The following is a 17099-nucleotide window of genomic DNA, read 5'->3' on the forward strand; positions in this document are numbered from 1 at the left end:
ACCGTACAGAGTCGGTCTTTGGGAGTATTGACAAATCCGTTCTCAGGCAAGAATTTGATCACTAATGGCTTTTGACTGAGAATCTTCTTCAGTCGATGATCTCTTGCTATCAATGCTTGAAGAGAATGGGCGAGTAGGCCTTGAGTGATGTCTGTCCTTGACTCGGATTTTGTGTCGTGGCTCAGAAACCAATGACCCTGGTCATTGACCACACAAGCATTTATCCTTACCACCGCCGAAGAACATTTCCTTTCACTCTCTGGCCAAAAAGGATTTAGTTTGAGCCGTTCTGCTTACAGTACCACAGTCAGCCCTCTCATCAGCACAAAAAGCCCAAAGAGGGAGATCAAGCCTCCTGCCTTGAGAAGGATAATACAAGTCATCCTTTTCAGTCCACCGAGGATCTTCACATCCAGATTTAGGCATTTCACATAATGAAAACCCATCATTTAGGACAAGTCTCTTCCTAGAAGATCTATCTTGGACATCATCATTTCTTTTCCAGTCACCACCTTTGCATGACCATCGGGCAGAAAACCAGTCGCCAGGATCACCAAAGGCAAATCCATTATCCTTGTCAAGGAGCATGCTTGACTGAGTCGCAGGATCCCTGATGCAAAATCAGTTCTTGAATCACAATCTTCTCTCGGAAAATTATCATGCCAAGGAAAACCTAATTATACAGAAAAATTCTCCATGAGGCGCATACCTCTAGGTGCACCATGTTTACTTTTTAATTCTCCAGATGAGAAATAAACATAAATTTACAAATCAAGCTCTGAAACATTACATGACGAGCAAAATCACAAGTTCCATATATGATATAAATCTCACTGGTTCATATCAAATGTGCGATTTTAATATTTCATTCATCTAATCTGCATGCAAAACCTATTTCCAAAAGCATTTAAGTCTATAATGTCACTCCGTTTACTTAAAGCCAACATTACAGACTAAGCCAGCCTAAATGACTGACTATGAATAAAGCAATTTGACTCAAATGAAATTTCAGCACGTAGAACATAAGGATGGCATTGCCAAAACTAAAATGATTTGTAAAATATTAAATGAATCATGAAAAATCAACAAAATGAGATCAACACCGTAGAATGACAATTTGGATTTTATCACCATGTAAAAAACTAGCAATATTAGAAAATATTAAAAGAAACTTCAGTCAACCCAAGCCAAGACACTCATAACTGAGAACTTTGACAAGATAACCTCAATATCATTAGACGTCAATTCACTGTACATTAAAATTGAGATGAAAAATCAGCAGAAAAAGGACAAACAAACCATTCAAGCCCGACATGCAAATAAAAAATTTTAAAAATTTTTTTTTTTTAAAAAAAAAGAGCGACTCTTCAAATATTAGCTTACTCAAACTAGTAATCATAAGGCAACTCTGGACAAAAGATATCAGCTTAAAATAAATATAAATTGTCAGAAACTCAGAACTGATGATTGATTAAAAATGATAAAAGATAAAAGATTTAATAAAATGAAACGGTACAGGCACTGTATAGCAATATCTACCTTCAAGGCCTCCCAACCCTTCCCAATCTGCATATTCAAAATTCATTTGCAAGGCTTCTGCAAGACAATAAAATAGACAAGTTGAGAAAGATCAAGTATCTTGGGGGGGGGGGACAAAAAAATTTATATTTAGTATAATATTCAAATTTTTTATCTTTCCCATAAACAAAGAACTGTGTAGGATATTTTTGACAGAACAAATACCTTTTATTTCAATTGCTTCAACCTCCCCTCCCAGGAATTACATCATGACCCTCTAACAAAACTCCAACCCTTTCATCAATGTGGAATTCCTCTAGAGGTTCAGAGGCAACCACGCTGTCATTAGGCATACTATTGGCTGCGACAAGGAGCTGGCATCTTCTGAAAAGTCTCAGCTCCGGATTGAAGGATATCTCCGGTATCAACCAAAAGATTACCAGGAGCTTCTGGAGGGTTTACCAGCTGCGTTATGGAGTCTGACACAATGGATGGAAAACTATGTGTTGCCAACGGTGATGCTGCATTCTCAGCTGTTAACCACCTGTCACTATCTCTTGGTGCTTGACAAAGTGATCTGACATCAGTATTCCCTCGTTAACAAGAAACTTGATGTCAGATAATTTAGAAGGCCCGTGTTCTACACCACTATAATCAAGGTAGAACCACTTCCCTGATGACAAATCTGCCACCACAGGAACATGAGGAGGAGTATCACAAATGTCCATATCTTCTTCCATAGAAGGCAGCTCTTCAGGAAGTGGTTCAATGCGGGGAGATTCTTTGCGGCCTACAGTAGGGCTGCAGGACTGCTCTTCCTTTTCAGGCTTCTCACTGTTGTCTCTCTCAATTGACCCATTTACATCGTGCAATTTCTTTCACTGTGAGAATCTGTAGCTGAACAATTTGACTCCCTACTGATGTGCTTATCTTCATGATCCTTACAACTATGTGGTGAGTCATGCATTTCACTTGATATCATTTTAGAATTGTTTTCTCGTATACCATTTAGCCTAGGCCGATCCAAGGGAGGTTGTTCAACCAAATTTGGCGTCCGATCCCTACGATCATGATGTCGACGTCTGTCTTGTGGAGACCGCTCACCATGAGTAGGACTTCTTATTTTATGATCATTGTAACGGCTTCTATCCCAAATCTTTTCATATGGAGACTTCTCACGACCATGGGGTGATTTCTCTTGAATATATGGAGACCTGTCACGGCCATGGGGGGATTTCTCCCGGACATATGGAGACCTGTCACGGCCATGGGGGGATTTCTCCCGAACATATGGAGATCTGTCACGGCCATGGGGCGATTTCTCCCGAACATATGGAGATTTATCGCGGCCAAGTGGGGACCTCTCACGGCGAACTGGAGTACGATCCCTATGATCATAATACCTGGAACGATCGCGTGGTGATCGGTCAGAATGAACAGGGCTACATCCATGCCTGTCATAAGCTGGTCTACCAGGTAAAGAAGATTCATGATTCCGAGAATACTTGTCTGCTGATATTTTTGATGAATTTCTATAAGACCTCTCTGTAGAACGATGAGAATAGTGTTCTGGATAAAGAGGCCGGCAGCTGTCATCAGAAAGCCTACGACTTTTTAAACCAGCATAATCTCCATAGTGCTTGCGCTCACTGCTATCTGAATCATTACCATGCCGCTTCAACCGACTGCCCACAGAGTATTCTCGAGCATGGTTCCTCCCATTGCTATGCTCATTTTTTTCCTCATCCACTATCATCGAACTAATCCTTATATTCCTCTCTGGCCCACTCTCCCACCTAGGAGCACTCTTGGCATGCTGACCCCCATTTCTATTAAATTCCTTCTTTCTAATATAATCACCACCTGTATATCTCCCAGAAGGTGGTGTGCGTTCACGTTCACTTTTCCACCCTTTGTCCCTGCCTGATTGGTACCTGCGCATTCTACTGTAAGCATAATCATCCTTTCCTATTTCCCCTCGGTGCCATCTATCAGGAATGAATTCTCCCTTCTCAATGTCATCTATAATACTTTTACCCAAGCCACATTCCCCTTTATCAGCCTCTCCTTTCCTGCTCCTCTCCGAAACTATCTCCCCCTTTTCCACATCCTCTCTTCTCCATTTTCCATAAACAATCTCTCCCTTTTCCAGCTCCCCCTTTTTACATTTCTCAATAACAATCACTCCATTCTCAAGTTCACCCCTCCGCGGCTTCTCCGGAACAAACTCTCCATTTTCCAGATCATTTCTTGACCACTTCATAGTGCCCAATTCTCCCTCTTCCATTTCTTCTTTTTGTACCTTTTCCGCGCACGTTTCATCATTCTCAAGTTCATCGTTGCTCTTGCCTACCCCGTCCGATGCCAATTCACTTCTTTCCACCTGAAATTTCTTTGCTGGCTCTTCTTTCTTCGCCTTCATCTTCTTCTTCCGATCACTGTCAGCAAACTGGAGCAACTTAGAATTGAACCCATTCCCATTCGTGCCTCCGCAAAGCGTTTTTTCTCCATTCGGCAATCTCTCCATAATATGCTGCTGCTGCAAAGGCATGCATGCGACGCCTCCATCGCCCATGGAAGTCTCACCTCTTGTTGGAAGCTCGAAACCCTAATTCTCCCCTGTCCCGGGGCTGTCGATGCTCATACTGCAAATGCTTCAACTCTCTCGATTGGCGCCCAAGTTCAAAACCCTAAAGTCCAAAAATTCAGGGGGAAAAAAACACAACTCAAATATGAACCAAATCAAATGCAGGGTTTATTGAGGTAAAGTGCATACTGACGTATGAAACCTGCTGAATTAAACCCAAGACGCAACCCCATTAAAAATCCGGAAACACAATTGAAAACAAGAAGAAAGAATAGGACGAGAAAACTACCAAGAAAATTAGAGAAGTGAAGAAACAGATCGGCAAGACAAATCCCAGGGGCTGAAAATTGAACAACAGGAGAAGGAAGTTCAGCAAGCCCAGATCGCGAATCGCAGAAAAAGTTAATAGTTCTTGATAATTTTGTGTCACTCCCTCCTAGATGTTTTAGAAAATCTTCTCTGTGGCGCCTCTTCTCTGCGATATAATATGTGCGTGTTTTCGTTTTGGTTTGTTATTGAAGGGGGCGACTTCGTGTCAATTTTTTTTTTTCCGCTTTTACGTATAGCTGGTGTTTTTATCGTTGATAACTCGAGAAATAATCCGCTTATACGAAAATGCCCTTGGAAGTTGGAACTAAGCGAGAGACGCAGAACTGGCCCAAGCGAGCTGCTCAATCAGTCTGTAATGTCCGGACAGAACTTGCATCAAACTTGGCCCCTTTAATACTCCCGCTGGTGCGTTTATTGTTGGGGGTCCGATTCAATTGAAGCACACGCACGCATGTTCGCGAAAAATGAACAAGCGTCTGCAAAGTCAAGAGAAGGAATCTACGACCAAAAAAAGAGAATAAATATTATGATTCTAGGTTAACTGGGCCAATGAGCGTAAATAGTGCGCAATTTAGCTTGGATAGCTTTTGAGCCTGGATAACTAACTGTATTGCTGATGATGAGAAAAATTTCTGCAGATTTAAAGATTTGTATTTGTCTCCTTGTAGTATCCCGATGAGTTGATGTCTTGTGATGCAAAAAAATCCAGGTTATCTCCGGCGATGGATGGGAATCCACGTTACGATGTAATATGCATATTTTTTCACGCAAAATATAAAGTAAGTATGCAAAAAAAAATTTTATTTTGATTTACGTAAAAATACTTATAAGCTCTTATCAAATGCAGATACAAACAAATTCTGAGATGTGTAAACTCAATATAAAGCTTATTAGAGTCTAGGGTATTCAAAACCACAATTAAAATTAGTTTGAGTATAAATTAATCAACTACCTCAAAAAGGAGGTAAAAATGATTATAAATAATGTTCAGCTTGTTTATTATCCATTGGATAGTATTATTTCTAGTTCTTAATATAAAAACTAGTTGACTAAGTTGAATAGATTAAGAAAATTAATTAAGTTAGTTATTTATAATAAATAGATGTTATCTTTCATAAAATAATCTTGTTAGTCAAATACTATTCGATGAAACATTTAATATGTACAACTACCACAAAGACTATCTTAAAAAAAATGAATAAATAAGAGAAACAAAGTTGATTGAGATCTTATATTTAGGATTTATATTAAGGATCGAAGATAGTATTGATTATTTAGCCTGGTGACAATTTAACCACCAAAAATTTATTTTATTTTATAAAACTTAAAAGAATTTATTTTAACAGCGTTGACTTGATTTGCTTAAAATAAGCCTAATATATATTCTTCCAGTCCTTAATGTATGACATATTTAACTAATTTGATTATATTAAGAAAGTTAGGTAAGTTAGTTAATTATAAAAAATATGACATGTTTTTCTTAAAACACCATAATCATCTTTTTTAATATCTTTCCTCCCTCACTTACTTGATTATGGTTGAAAGAGTATTCATATGGGTAATTTAGGAAAAATGGATAAATATGATAAATAGGTTTTATATTTAGAATCAAAATTAACTTAACAATTAAGCTCTATATTAAGGACCAGATAAGTAGTAAATAATATATAAGTTAAAATTCTTTTCAAAGTTAAGATAAATATATTGAACTTTTATTATAATGCATTTGAAAAACTTTTGTGAAAGATAGAATTAACATTTCTGTTAATTATTTCAAACTGATTCAATTATTTGTAAATATTAGGTATTATATATTTTTACCTATATAAATATAACTCTCTTATCAGTGAAATACAAGTTACCTATTTTACCAAATATTGTTAAATGGTATCACGAGCCTAGTCTCTCTTCCGCCATTTCCTTCCTCTTTTGCCCTTACTTTTCAATTGTTCTTTTCCTCTTTAACCATTGCCGGCTTGCCCTCACCGACCTCTCTTCTCCTCTCCATGGTCGCCGATTCTTCTTCTTCCTCCATTAATCAGAATAGTCTTTATTATATTTATCCCAATGAAAACCCCGGCCTGGTACCAGTTTCCCCTCCTCTTGATGGATCTAACTACCACCGCTGGGCACATGCCACGCACATGGCTTTGCTCTCTGAAAACAAGCTCAAGTTCATCGACGGCTCAATCTCTCCGCTGAAACCTGATGATTTTCTTTTCCCTGCTTGGGAATGTTGCAATAACCTCATCCAAGGGTGGCTGCCCAAGTCTACTTCTCCAACAATTGCAAAAAGCATTATCTGGTTCAAGAAGGCCTCTGATATCTGGAGCGATCTTTGATCGCGTTACTCTCAATCCGATCTATTTTGAATTGCTGAACTACAAGAGAAAATATATAGTTTGAGGCAAGCTAGTCTCAGTGTTAGCGAGTATTACACTCGTCTGAAGACCTTGGAAGATGTATTGGATAGCATTTGACCTCTTAAGCCATGCACTTGCAATTCTGCAAGCCCAGCACACACTCATCATGAACAACATCACATAATCAGATTTCTAAAAAGTCTTAATGATCCATGTGCTTCTATCAAGTCTCAAATCATGCTTATTGATCCTTTGCCAACAATCAACCGAGTTTTTTCTCTTGTGCTCCAGCAAGAACGGGAACTCACTCTTCCTCTTCATTCCAATATTTTGGTTGCCAAAGGACCATCCCAGTCGCCTTGTCCTGCTCCAGTTGGCTCAAAGCCTACTTCTATGGTCACTAAACAATGTGGTTATTATGGTCGGCCTCGTCATACTGAGGCCACTTACTATAAGAAACACAGTTTTCCCTAAGGGTTCAAAATTCGGCCCTCTGCTACAGTGAATAACTTCTCTACGCAAGGTTCTAGTAATGCTCAAGAAACTCGTACTGCTACATCTCTCCCTACTTCCTCACCTTCTACGGCTTCCATCCTTCCGCATCTCACATCTGATCAATATTAATATCTCCTTACTATCCTAGCACCTCCACAAACTTCTGCTTCAGTCAATTATTTTAATGCTTCCACCAAATCCATTACAGGTATATCCAATTCTTTTTCTCCATATTCTATTACTTGGATCATTGACTCGGGTGCCACTAACCATGTTTATAGCAATCTTGATCTATTTTCTTCATATCATTCCATTTCTCCTGTCTCTGTTAGCTTACCTACAGGGACTCAAGCTGTTTTAACTATTTTTGGCACAATTGTGATATCTCCCTCTTTAATTCTCACGGTGTCCTTTTTCTTTCTAATTTTTCCTTCAATACTGTCTCTATTTCTCGTCTGACATTGTCTCTTAATTGTTTTCTCACTTTCTTCTTTGATTCTTGTTAGATTCGCTCACTCAATCCCCTGGAGATGATTGGTTCAACTAAACTCTTTGAAGGGCTTTATATTCTTCATGCAAATATGGTTTCTTCACCTAATCCTCAAGTTCACACAGTTTCTATCAATGCTTCCAATTCTATTTCTACTTTGTGGCATTTACGTTTAGAACATGTTTCTAGTACAACTCTTTCCGCTTTAAATAACCATTATCCTAAAATTCCTTGTATCTCTTATGCTCCTCCTTGTGATGCTTGCCATTTTGCTAAGCAGAAATGTTTATCCTTTCCTGTAAGCACAATTCATCTAATAAAATTTTTTATTTTATTCACTGTGACATATGGGGTCCTTTTTCTATCCCCTCTGTTCAAGGTTATCATTACTTTCTTACCATAGTAGATGATTTTTCACACTACACTCGGATTTTTCTATTAGACTCTAAGTCTGACACAAGAACCCAACTTACGAATTTTTTAGTTTCAATATTCCACAGCTGTTAAAACTTTGAAATTTGACGATGGTCCCGAGTTTGTTATGAAAGCTTTTTATGATTTAAAAGGTATTGTCCACCAAATCTCTTGTGTTGAAACACCTCAACAAAACGGTTTGGTCAAAAGAAAGCATCAGCACATTCTCAATGTTGCTCGTGTACTTTTATTTTAATCTAACATTCCCGTTTCATATTGATCTTTTGCCATAATGGATGCTACTTTCATCATTAATAGATTACCATCTCCAGTCATAAATAATCTTACTCTTTTTTAACAAATGCATTCTATTTTTCCATCTTATTCTGATCTGAAAGTTTTTGATTATCTATGTTTTGCTTTCACTTTGTCTCATAATCAGTCCAAGTTTTCTGCTAGAGCTAAAAAAATGTGTTTTTTTAGACATTCCTTTTGGTTCCAAAGCTTATATTTTATTAAATCTACATACAAATCAGATCTTTTTATCTAGAAATGTTGTTTTTCATGAACTTGTGTTTCTTTTTACAAATGTTTCAAGTGCACCTATTGATACTTCCATACAGACCATGTCATCCTTTCTTGACGATGACTTTTCTTATCACCCTACTACTTCTTCTTTCTCGCTACCTGATTCTTCCTCACCACAAACCACTCCACCCATCATTCCACACAACTTTGATACTAATTATTATGTTTTATCTAAGACTGTCGATGTCGATTAGTTAAAAAAAAAAAGTTAAAAAGTGAGCTACAAATATTCTTCTGGTTATTAATATAAGACCCATTTAACTAATTCTATTAATGAAATTATGTAAGTTAGTTAATTATAAGAAATATAACATATTTTTCCTAAAACACCATAATTATCTTCCTTAATATCCTCCCATTCTCCCACTTGATTGTAGTCAAGAGAATATACATATGAGTAATTTAGAAAAAAAATTAATAAATATAAAAACAGGTCTTATATTTAAATTAAAATCAACTTAAGAATTAGAATCTATATTAGTGATCAGGGAGGATTATCATTTTAAACTGTCACACATACGAAAGTATTAGTTGCAAATCAGATGACATGCAAGCTGAATATGATTTACACCCAAGACACATTTTATATTATATTTTAGTATTTTTTTTAGTTAGCTGTCATATTATATTTACTCCGTCTGTGCACAAAGCTAACCGAATCTATAAGAAAATACTATATTACTATAGTTTTTGTACTTTTATAACTGACTTTTGAAATCCGAAAAACCTAGTTTGGACTAAAATATATGTTTAAGATGGCTTTTGCAAAAGAGTTTCTAAAGCAAATTATACTAGATCTAATTCTTAATATACCATCTAGTTTATAGTTCAATTTGAATTATAAACTGTTAATTGACTTCTATCTAGTTTCAATTCATAAAACTTAACTGAAATAAAAGTCAATTTTGCAAATGCAAACAAATAAGTCCAGGTGAGAAGCAAAAAGCATTGCTTTTTCCCGGCCGGGTGGCTGGTAAAAAGGAGAGGAACTATGCTCTAAAGTCTAAAGAACCTCTCTGCAGTAGGGTTGCTCACGGGACGGATTGTGATCGGGATAGGCCCGTCCTGGTTCCATCCCGATGAACAGTAACGGGACAGATTTTCTGTCTCGTGTCTCGGCCCGTCCCGAAAATATTTTTTTTAATTTTTTAATTTTTTAAAAAATTTTTTTAAAAAAATCTGATTTTTTTAATTATATTTTTTTGAGCTTAAATCTTATAAAAACATCTTTTTTTTCTATTTTATTTGTTTGGGCACTCTTAAACAAAAGCTCAAAATATTACATATAATAGTCATTAAAAACTCTAAACAAAAGTTTTTAACACAATAAAAATTTGCTAAAAATTCTAATCATCAATAATCTCAAATCATTAACAAATATAAAAACTCTAAATAAATATATCTATAGTTCCATACAATAGTCTCAAATCTTAAAAAAAATATGAAAAAAATGATATTATATAAATAGGATAAAAAATTTAAAAAAATTAAAAAAAAGGAACCGGGACGGGACGACCCCGTCCCGTGTCCCGTCCTGTCCCGGTCCCTTTTTTATCCCGTCCTGAAAAATTTTGGGACGGATCTGTCCCGTGCCAATAAGACTGGGACGAGCCGGCCTTGAACACCCCTACTTTGCAGAAGTTCATCCAAATTCCAAACACGGGCTTCCACCTTCTCTTTATTTTTCTCTAGAAGCTTGGAGCCGTAAATAACGAGGTATACCACACAGGAACGAGGCTGATCACATGGCTTCCACAGTTCTTCCATGCGAATAGACCCCTCAAGGCAACAAGTTTTATTTTACCGATGTCCAGTGACGGTGCTGCTCAATCATCAAGGGTAGACCATAGAACCACACGATCCGTTGCAGTTCCTCCTCCTTCTGCAATTCCATCTAGCTTGGATGATCCCTTGGGTTTGTCAATAACAAATGCTTCTTGTTGGAGAGAGTGCGTGGGCTTGTTGGAGTGTAGAGACTCTTGATTTGGGCTTTGGTTTTCAACGAGTTGGGGGTTTGTTTCTGTCCTCTTTGTGATCCATCTGGCTAGAATGAAGAATAGGATATTTGTCCAGAAGTTACTTTTGTCATTCATTTTATTTTCACATTTTGTTTCGATCTTTTCCCTGCTGCTAACTCCATCATTTTCGTGTTAAATCATGAGCGTCGTGCTCACTCCCACTTTAACCGGTAACGCTGTAATATTTTACTCTCTAATTCCTGCAACTGCAGTGGCTTTACTGGTGCCTTACAAGTGTGCCTTCTCATTTTTCATTTTGGCTTGACACCCCTCTTGCCTTCTAGAGGCTGTCATTCTCTGGTTTTCAAAGACGAAAGAGGTGCAAAATGCAGAGAAATTGGTGAGGTCAGAATGAAGGTGGAGGCAAGTTAAGAGCTATTATGTCTCTGGCGTTTCTCTGCGGCTCCATTCACGTTACCTATGTTTATTTTGAATTTCATCATTTGTCACCAAATACTTCGCCTGTATCTGTTTTTGATCCGTCCCAATATCAGTTTGTTGGTTTAGTGATATGGAATTTGATCATTCCATCGTGCTATTCGCTCATGGAATTCAATATCACTGTGCATCAGTGCATATATAGACATGTAAGTGAAGTAACAAGACACGAGGCCCGGTGAGACCGTTACAGTGGGATGATTCGGCCCCTAGACCACAACCTTTTGCTCAGAGTCAGTGATGAATCGGGCAACAGGAATCTAACTTGGATGGTCCTCTCGGTGGATGTGCCGCCCATGAAGCCAGTTTCGTTCTAACTCTCAGGGGGTGTTTGACATATAGATTGTAGCCAAGAGAATACAAATACCTTCAATTTTCATAGCAGCCAAGAGTACCGTTTTGTAAATCTTTGTCACGTTTTGATTCCTCCCAAGTGGCGACACAATGCTCGGAGTTACTTAAAGCAGAGGGAAAAGGGCTAGTGGCACAATTCTCTGTTTCAGTATTTAGTCCACTAAATCCATTATTTCCTCAGTTTCTTATATAATTTTATATAACTTCAAATCTTTCAAGAGAAATGTTTATCTTAATGATATTTTATTATATTTATAGTTTATAGTTACAATTAACGACCTCCCTTCAGCATGACTCCCAAGAAATATCTAATTCCGGGTGGCATGATCTCCCCATCCATCGAGAAAGAGTGTGGGCCCACATGACTTGAGTTCACCAATAAAAAAGCACAGAGTGAAACGGAAGAAAAGAAAGTGGAAAAGTAATCCAACTGTTACTGGGAAAAAATAACAAAGAAAGATCCGCAATAGAGAGGCTTTCTTTTGCGCTCTCAAGATGAGGAACGATCTTGTACAGCGGATGAAGCTAATTTAATGACCACGAATATATACAGGACTGAGAGGCGAAGCTCAAAACATGTACGGTGTAGCCGAGAAAGGAGAGATCACCATCACCGGCGGCATAATACAATTCCTCCTGAAAATTATCCCAACGAAACAAACAGTAAAACATTTGCAAGATCAAATAATCAAATCTATTGTGAAAGGGGGAATAGATCGAGCGACTGATGCACTTACGTGCGGGTGTCGGTGTGAAAGGAACAGCTAGTGTTGAGCGATGATCTGGGTTTAGCCAACAATTTCTTCTGAGACTTGTTATTTTTATCAACGCTGGTGTGGCGATGCTGATCCACAGAATCCTCCATGATCACGGAAAGTGAAGGCCGCCAATGCGAACGCTGAAGTCTGCCCCGCTGGGAAGCAGGATCCGGATCGCGGTGGCCGTCGGTGTCGGAGGGCGGCGCCGTCGATGCCGGAGTGTTCTGGGGACGGTAACAAGATCTGAATTCCGAAAACAATTTCATAACAGTGAAATCCAATGGGTGGTGCCTCAGCAGGAGGAGATATGTTGGTGAGAAATTCTCTGGGATAAGAAGGAAAGGGTTGAAGGGAGAGTGCTGGCTCTCAAAAACGCTGATGGGTCGGTGGGTTGTCCACTTCGGCCCCCAATCAGCGTTTGTCTTTATCCTTAGACCTAAGATTCAGACGGATCGGATTGGTTTAACATTATTATTATTATTATTTCACTTACTGATTGCGTCAACGCTATCCTGGAATCTCCACTAAACGAGTCACCAGATGACCAGAGCATTATTAATCCAGCTGGCATGTTTTATATATAAAAAAAAACAACTGACCAATCTGATTTAATTATGATAAAATACTATATGAAAAAAAATTATCTTGATTTTCATAAAAGTATTCACGAACACTTATTACCTCCTGTTCTAATTATAAGAGTTAGTTGACTAATTTGAAGAAATTAATAAAGTAAGTTAAGTAAGTTATTTGTAATAAATAAATGTTGTCATTCCTAAAATATCGTTGCTAATTAAGTGTATTGGTTAGAATTATTATTATTAGAAGGACTATCTTGGAAAAAAATACATAAATATAAGAGACAAAATGAATTGGAGTCTTATAATTAGGATCAAACTAAAAATAAAATGGGGTCTTATATTAAGGACCGGAGGTAGTATTACAAAGGGGTTCAAACAAGTTCTTAATTAAAAGTTATTAATTGTGAAATGTCATTTGATAAAGTATACTGTTTGTAGATGATTTAACGAAGATTTGGCAGCCCATAGAAATTAGGTTCGGCAACTCGACTTTTACATAAAGAATACCGCACGACTCGGCCAGCAGGACGAAGAAACATTTTTCCCGCGTTCTTTTTATCTCATTATTTATCTGGGCAAGACGTTTAGGAAAAAAATATGTACTCTTTGCAAAAAAGTGTATAGCAGTATATATGCCTTAAACGAGGACAGTTTGTCGTTGGCCAAAAAAAAAAAATAGAGGAGCAGTTTGTCCGTTTTTATTGGGCATTACCCTTTAGCGCCGGCTGCGTTGGTGTCCGGGACCCTGCGGGTCTAAAACCTGCGGGCGCCACAACTAGCAAACCAGCGGCTACTTTATTTAATACAAGACATAATTATTAAACTAATTTTAATTTTAAATATAAATTTATTTTTAATATTTATCAATTTTTTTAAATTACTCTTATGAATACTCTCTTAACGATAATCAAATAAATAAGGGAGAAAGGATATTTGGAAAAATGATTAAGGTATTTTAGAAAAAACATGTCATATTTCTTATAATTAACTAATTTACTTAACTTCTTTTTAAATTAGTTAAATAGGTCTTATATTAAGGATCAGAAAAATAGCGCATAACATTAAAGAGTGCTTTTTTTTGCCAACATTAAAGAGCCATGTTTTCAATATTATTACGTACCATCTAATTCTTACGGTTAGTTAATTATTTAAATAGATTAAAAAATTTAATTAAATTAGTTATTTGTAATAAATAAGTGTTATCTATCTCAAAATATCCTTGCTATCCAAGTGTATTGGCTAGAATTACTATTATTATAAGGACTATTTTGAAAAAAAATTGATAAATATGAGAAACAAAGTAAATTGGGATTTTATATTTAAGATTAAAATAAAAATAGATTAAGAAAGTCTGTTAATTTACTTAAATCCCTAAAATATTCTTGCTAATCATATGTATTAGTTAAAACTATCATTTAATTGAATCTTTAACATGTGCAATTATTTCAATAACTATTTTAAAAATAGATAAATAAGAAAGACAAAGTGAATTGGGGTTTTATATTTAAAATCAAATTAAAAGTCAAACTAACTTTTATATTAAGGATTGAAGGTGGTTCAACTCAATTTATCCACTTGAAGGTTAAAAAAAAAAAAATTATCCACTTCACGCACTTTACTGCTTTTTTTAAGTTATTTTGCCCCATTTTATTATTGCTTTGTTGCGTGTTAATTGACATATTCTCATTGAATTTGATAAAATATTAAACGATCAACAATTTAGGATAATTCTAAAAAAAAGCTTGAAATTATTAAATTCTAGATAAAAATTTTTCACCAAAATATGTTGTTATTTGTAAGTATTGTTAAAGTATTGTTAACAAACCAATTTAGTAATTTTAAGTTTTTTTAAGATTCTCCCAACAATTTTTTGAAAAAATATTCATTTCTCTCGAACCAAAAGCAACTCATAAGGCCTGCGTACTTGACACAGGGGGAAGCCTTTACTTGGGTGCTGCCTGTTTAGTTTGCCTGGATAAACGTAATACTCTTCCGATCTTTAATATAAGACTCATTTAACTAATTTAGTTAGATTAACAAAGTTAGGTAAGTTAGTTAATTATAATAAATGTGACACGTTTTTTCTAAAATAACATAATCATCTTTCTTAATACCCATCTCTCTTCTACTTGATTATGGTTGAGAGAGTATTCATAGAGGTAATTTAGAGAAAATTGATAAATATGATAAATGGGTCTTATATTTAGGACGAAAACCAACTCAATAATTGAATCCTATATTAAGGACTGGAGGAGTATTATTATCCGAAATAACAAGAGTTATTTTGTATTTTTGCTTATGCGATTGTTTTGTTAGTTGTTGCCTTTACTGGCCTTATTCTTCTGGGTTTATTTAATAATAATTTAAATATTTGGCCAAAAAAAAATAATTTAAATAATTAAATGACACATGCTTGGGCTTATTGTATGCCTTTGCCTGAGCCTGCTTTACTCGTAACAGGCTTGTCTTGCTTTTTTTTTTTGTTTTTTGGGTAGGAATTTGGGCATCATGAGGTTTGTATAAATCCGTCGTTCGTCTAGTCAGATCTTATACCAAGAATGAAAAAACAAAACTTCCGACCTGCCGGATTCGAACCAGCGACCTAAGGATGTCTGAGAAACCACTACAGTCCTCCGCTCTGCCAACTGAGCTAAGGTCGGATGGTGTTTGTGGCGTCGCTTCTTTATTTTATATCTATTTGTTTGTTCTTTTATTCCTCCACAATATTATCTCTTTACAGATGCGGGGTTTGTGATTTGAGGATACAGATTAATTACTACTTCCATTCTTTTAATCTCAGATAACTCCAAGGTCAACAAAAAAAAACTCAACCCCTTTATTAAAACAATTAGATGAATTCGTTTGTTATAATAAATATGATTTGATTTTTTTAAAATACTCATATGCAACATTAAATTATATTCTCTCTGATCTTATTTATAAGCTTCAAATTCAGGAAGAGCTGTGATCCATTTTATAAACTTCCATTTAATGTTGTACTCCCTCCGTTCCTTATTATAAGAGACATTTGGTGCTTATGGCATGTTCCTATATATAAGATACACTTACAAGTTGTCTTTACTTTTTTGTGTTGATTTCCTATTTTACCCATATTTATTGTCTCCAACTCACACTCTCTCTCCTTCCCATTTCTCTTTCTTTTAATAAATTACCATTGTTCTTTCTCGTGTTCTCTCTCCTTATTAATGAGGGCATTGTTGGAAAAAAAATTATACTTTTTACATATTAATTGTTCTTAACTAATTTTAACTGTTTTTTTGATCGACGTAATTCGGTTATTCGTCTCTTATAATAAGGAACGGAGGGAGTATTGACATTTAATACATTTTTTTTATTTTGTCCTTAACCATTTATTCTCTCTATTTTGTCATGCTCTCTCCTGTCATCTTTTCTAATACACTCTCTTTCATCATTCATCTCATTTATTACAATGACATATTTGAAAATAAATTATATTTCTAACCTACTTATTACTTTTAACTAATAGCTCGTTATTTGAAACTTATAATTAGTACATGTAGTATACACTTCTTTCAAAAGTATGGGAATTGATTCAAAGGTTGAATTCTGTGGTAAATATACTAATTTGTTATGTCTTCCATTTTATTATTTTTTAAAACTCATTTGCCTAACTCATATTAAGACAAAAAAAATAATTAAGGATAATATAGAAAAAATACACTAAATGTTAAGACAAATCAAACTTAAAATTTATAAAACGAATCATTTCTCTTTCTAAATTTAAAACTTATAAATAGGATCGAAAATAGTATCTCCTTAATTTTTTGGCCCACCCCATAATTTACAATTTTGTTTTTGTTTTTCTCTGTAGGTTTAATCTGAGTTTTTCTTTTGATTCATAGAGTCTTATCATGCTATGAGATGATATTCTACGACTTAAGAATGATCCATTCATTTGTCTCGTGAGCATGTTCATTTATAAGAAAATGAGATCAATCAACCAATTCACGTCAATAAATCAATATTAATACAAACAGTATAATTTTTTATAAAATGTGCGCTGTTATTTTTTATTTTTTTATTTTTAAGTTTTGGTTAGAAAGACTCTGTGTACGAGGACAAACAACCCTTGCGCTGGAAACATACGAGAAAAATGCCGCAGTGGACAAAATTCTCTTTGTTT

The 17099-nt window shown here is 35.7% G+C and overlaps 1 protein-coding gene, 1 non-coding gene and 1 pseudogene across 2 annotated transcripts; all 3 read right to left on the reverse strand.

Moving 5' to 3' along the window:
- Positions 1-42: 42 nt before the first annotated feature.
- Positions 43-4758, reverse strand: LOC114743865 (histone-lysine N-methyltransferase ATXR3-like; annotated as a pseudogene).
- A 7244-nt stretch (positions 4759-12002) lies between these two features.
- On the reverse strand, positions 12003-12924 carry LOC114743870 (uncharacterized). Its single transcript, XM_028932078.1, has 3 exons — positions 12847-12924; positions 12333-12751; positions 12003-12231 (listed from the first exon to the last, which is right to left on the reverse strand). The coding sequence occupies exons 1-3, from the start codon at positions 12922-12924 to the stop codon at positions 12165-12167; spliced, it is 564 nt and encodes a 187-aa protein (XP_028787911.1). The 3' UTR covers positions 12003-12164.
- A 2584-nt stretch (positions 12925-15508) lies between these two features.
- TRNAY-GUA (transfer RNA tyrosine (anticodon GUA)) lies at positions 15509-15594 on the reverse strand. Its single transcript is given in 2 exon segments — positions 15509-15544; positions 15558-15594. It is a non-coding gene; the product is annotated as a tRNA-Tyr (tRNA).
- Positions 15595-17099: the final 1505 nt, after the last annotated feature.

This window comes from Neltuma alba, unplaced genomic scaffold (genome assembly GCF_004799145.2).
Source record: "Neltuma alba isolate B1F8T4 unplaced genomic scaffold, ASM479914v2 tig00004156_pilon, whole genome shotgun sequence".
Lineage (NCBI taxonomy): Eukaryota > Viridiplantae > Streptophyta > Magnoliopsida > Fabales > Fabaceae > Neltuma > Neltuma alba.

Excerpts from the sequence above, each read along its gene's own strand:
- LOC114743870 (XM_028932078.1), bottom strand. The coding sequence starts at position 12,924 with ATGCCAGCTGGATTAATAATGCTCTGGTCATCTGGTGACTCGTTTAGT. Across the intron at positions 12,752-12,846 it reads GGATAGCGTTGACGCAATCA|TGGACAACCCACCGACCCAT; the intron begins GTAAGTGAAATA and ends TGGGGGCCGAAG. Across the intron at positions 12,232-12,332 it reads TTTCACACCGACACCCGCAC|GAGGAATTGTATTATGCCGC; the intron begins GTAAGTGCATCA and ends GATAATTTTCAG.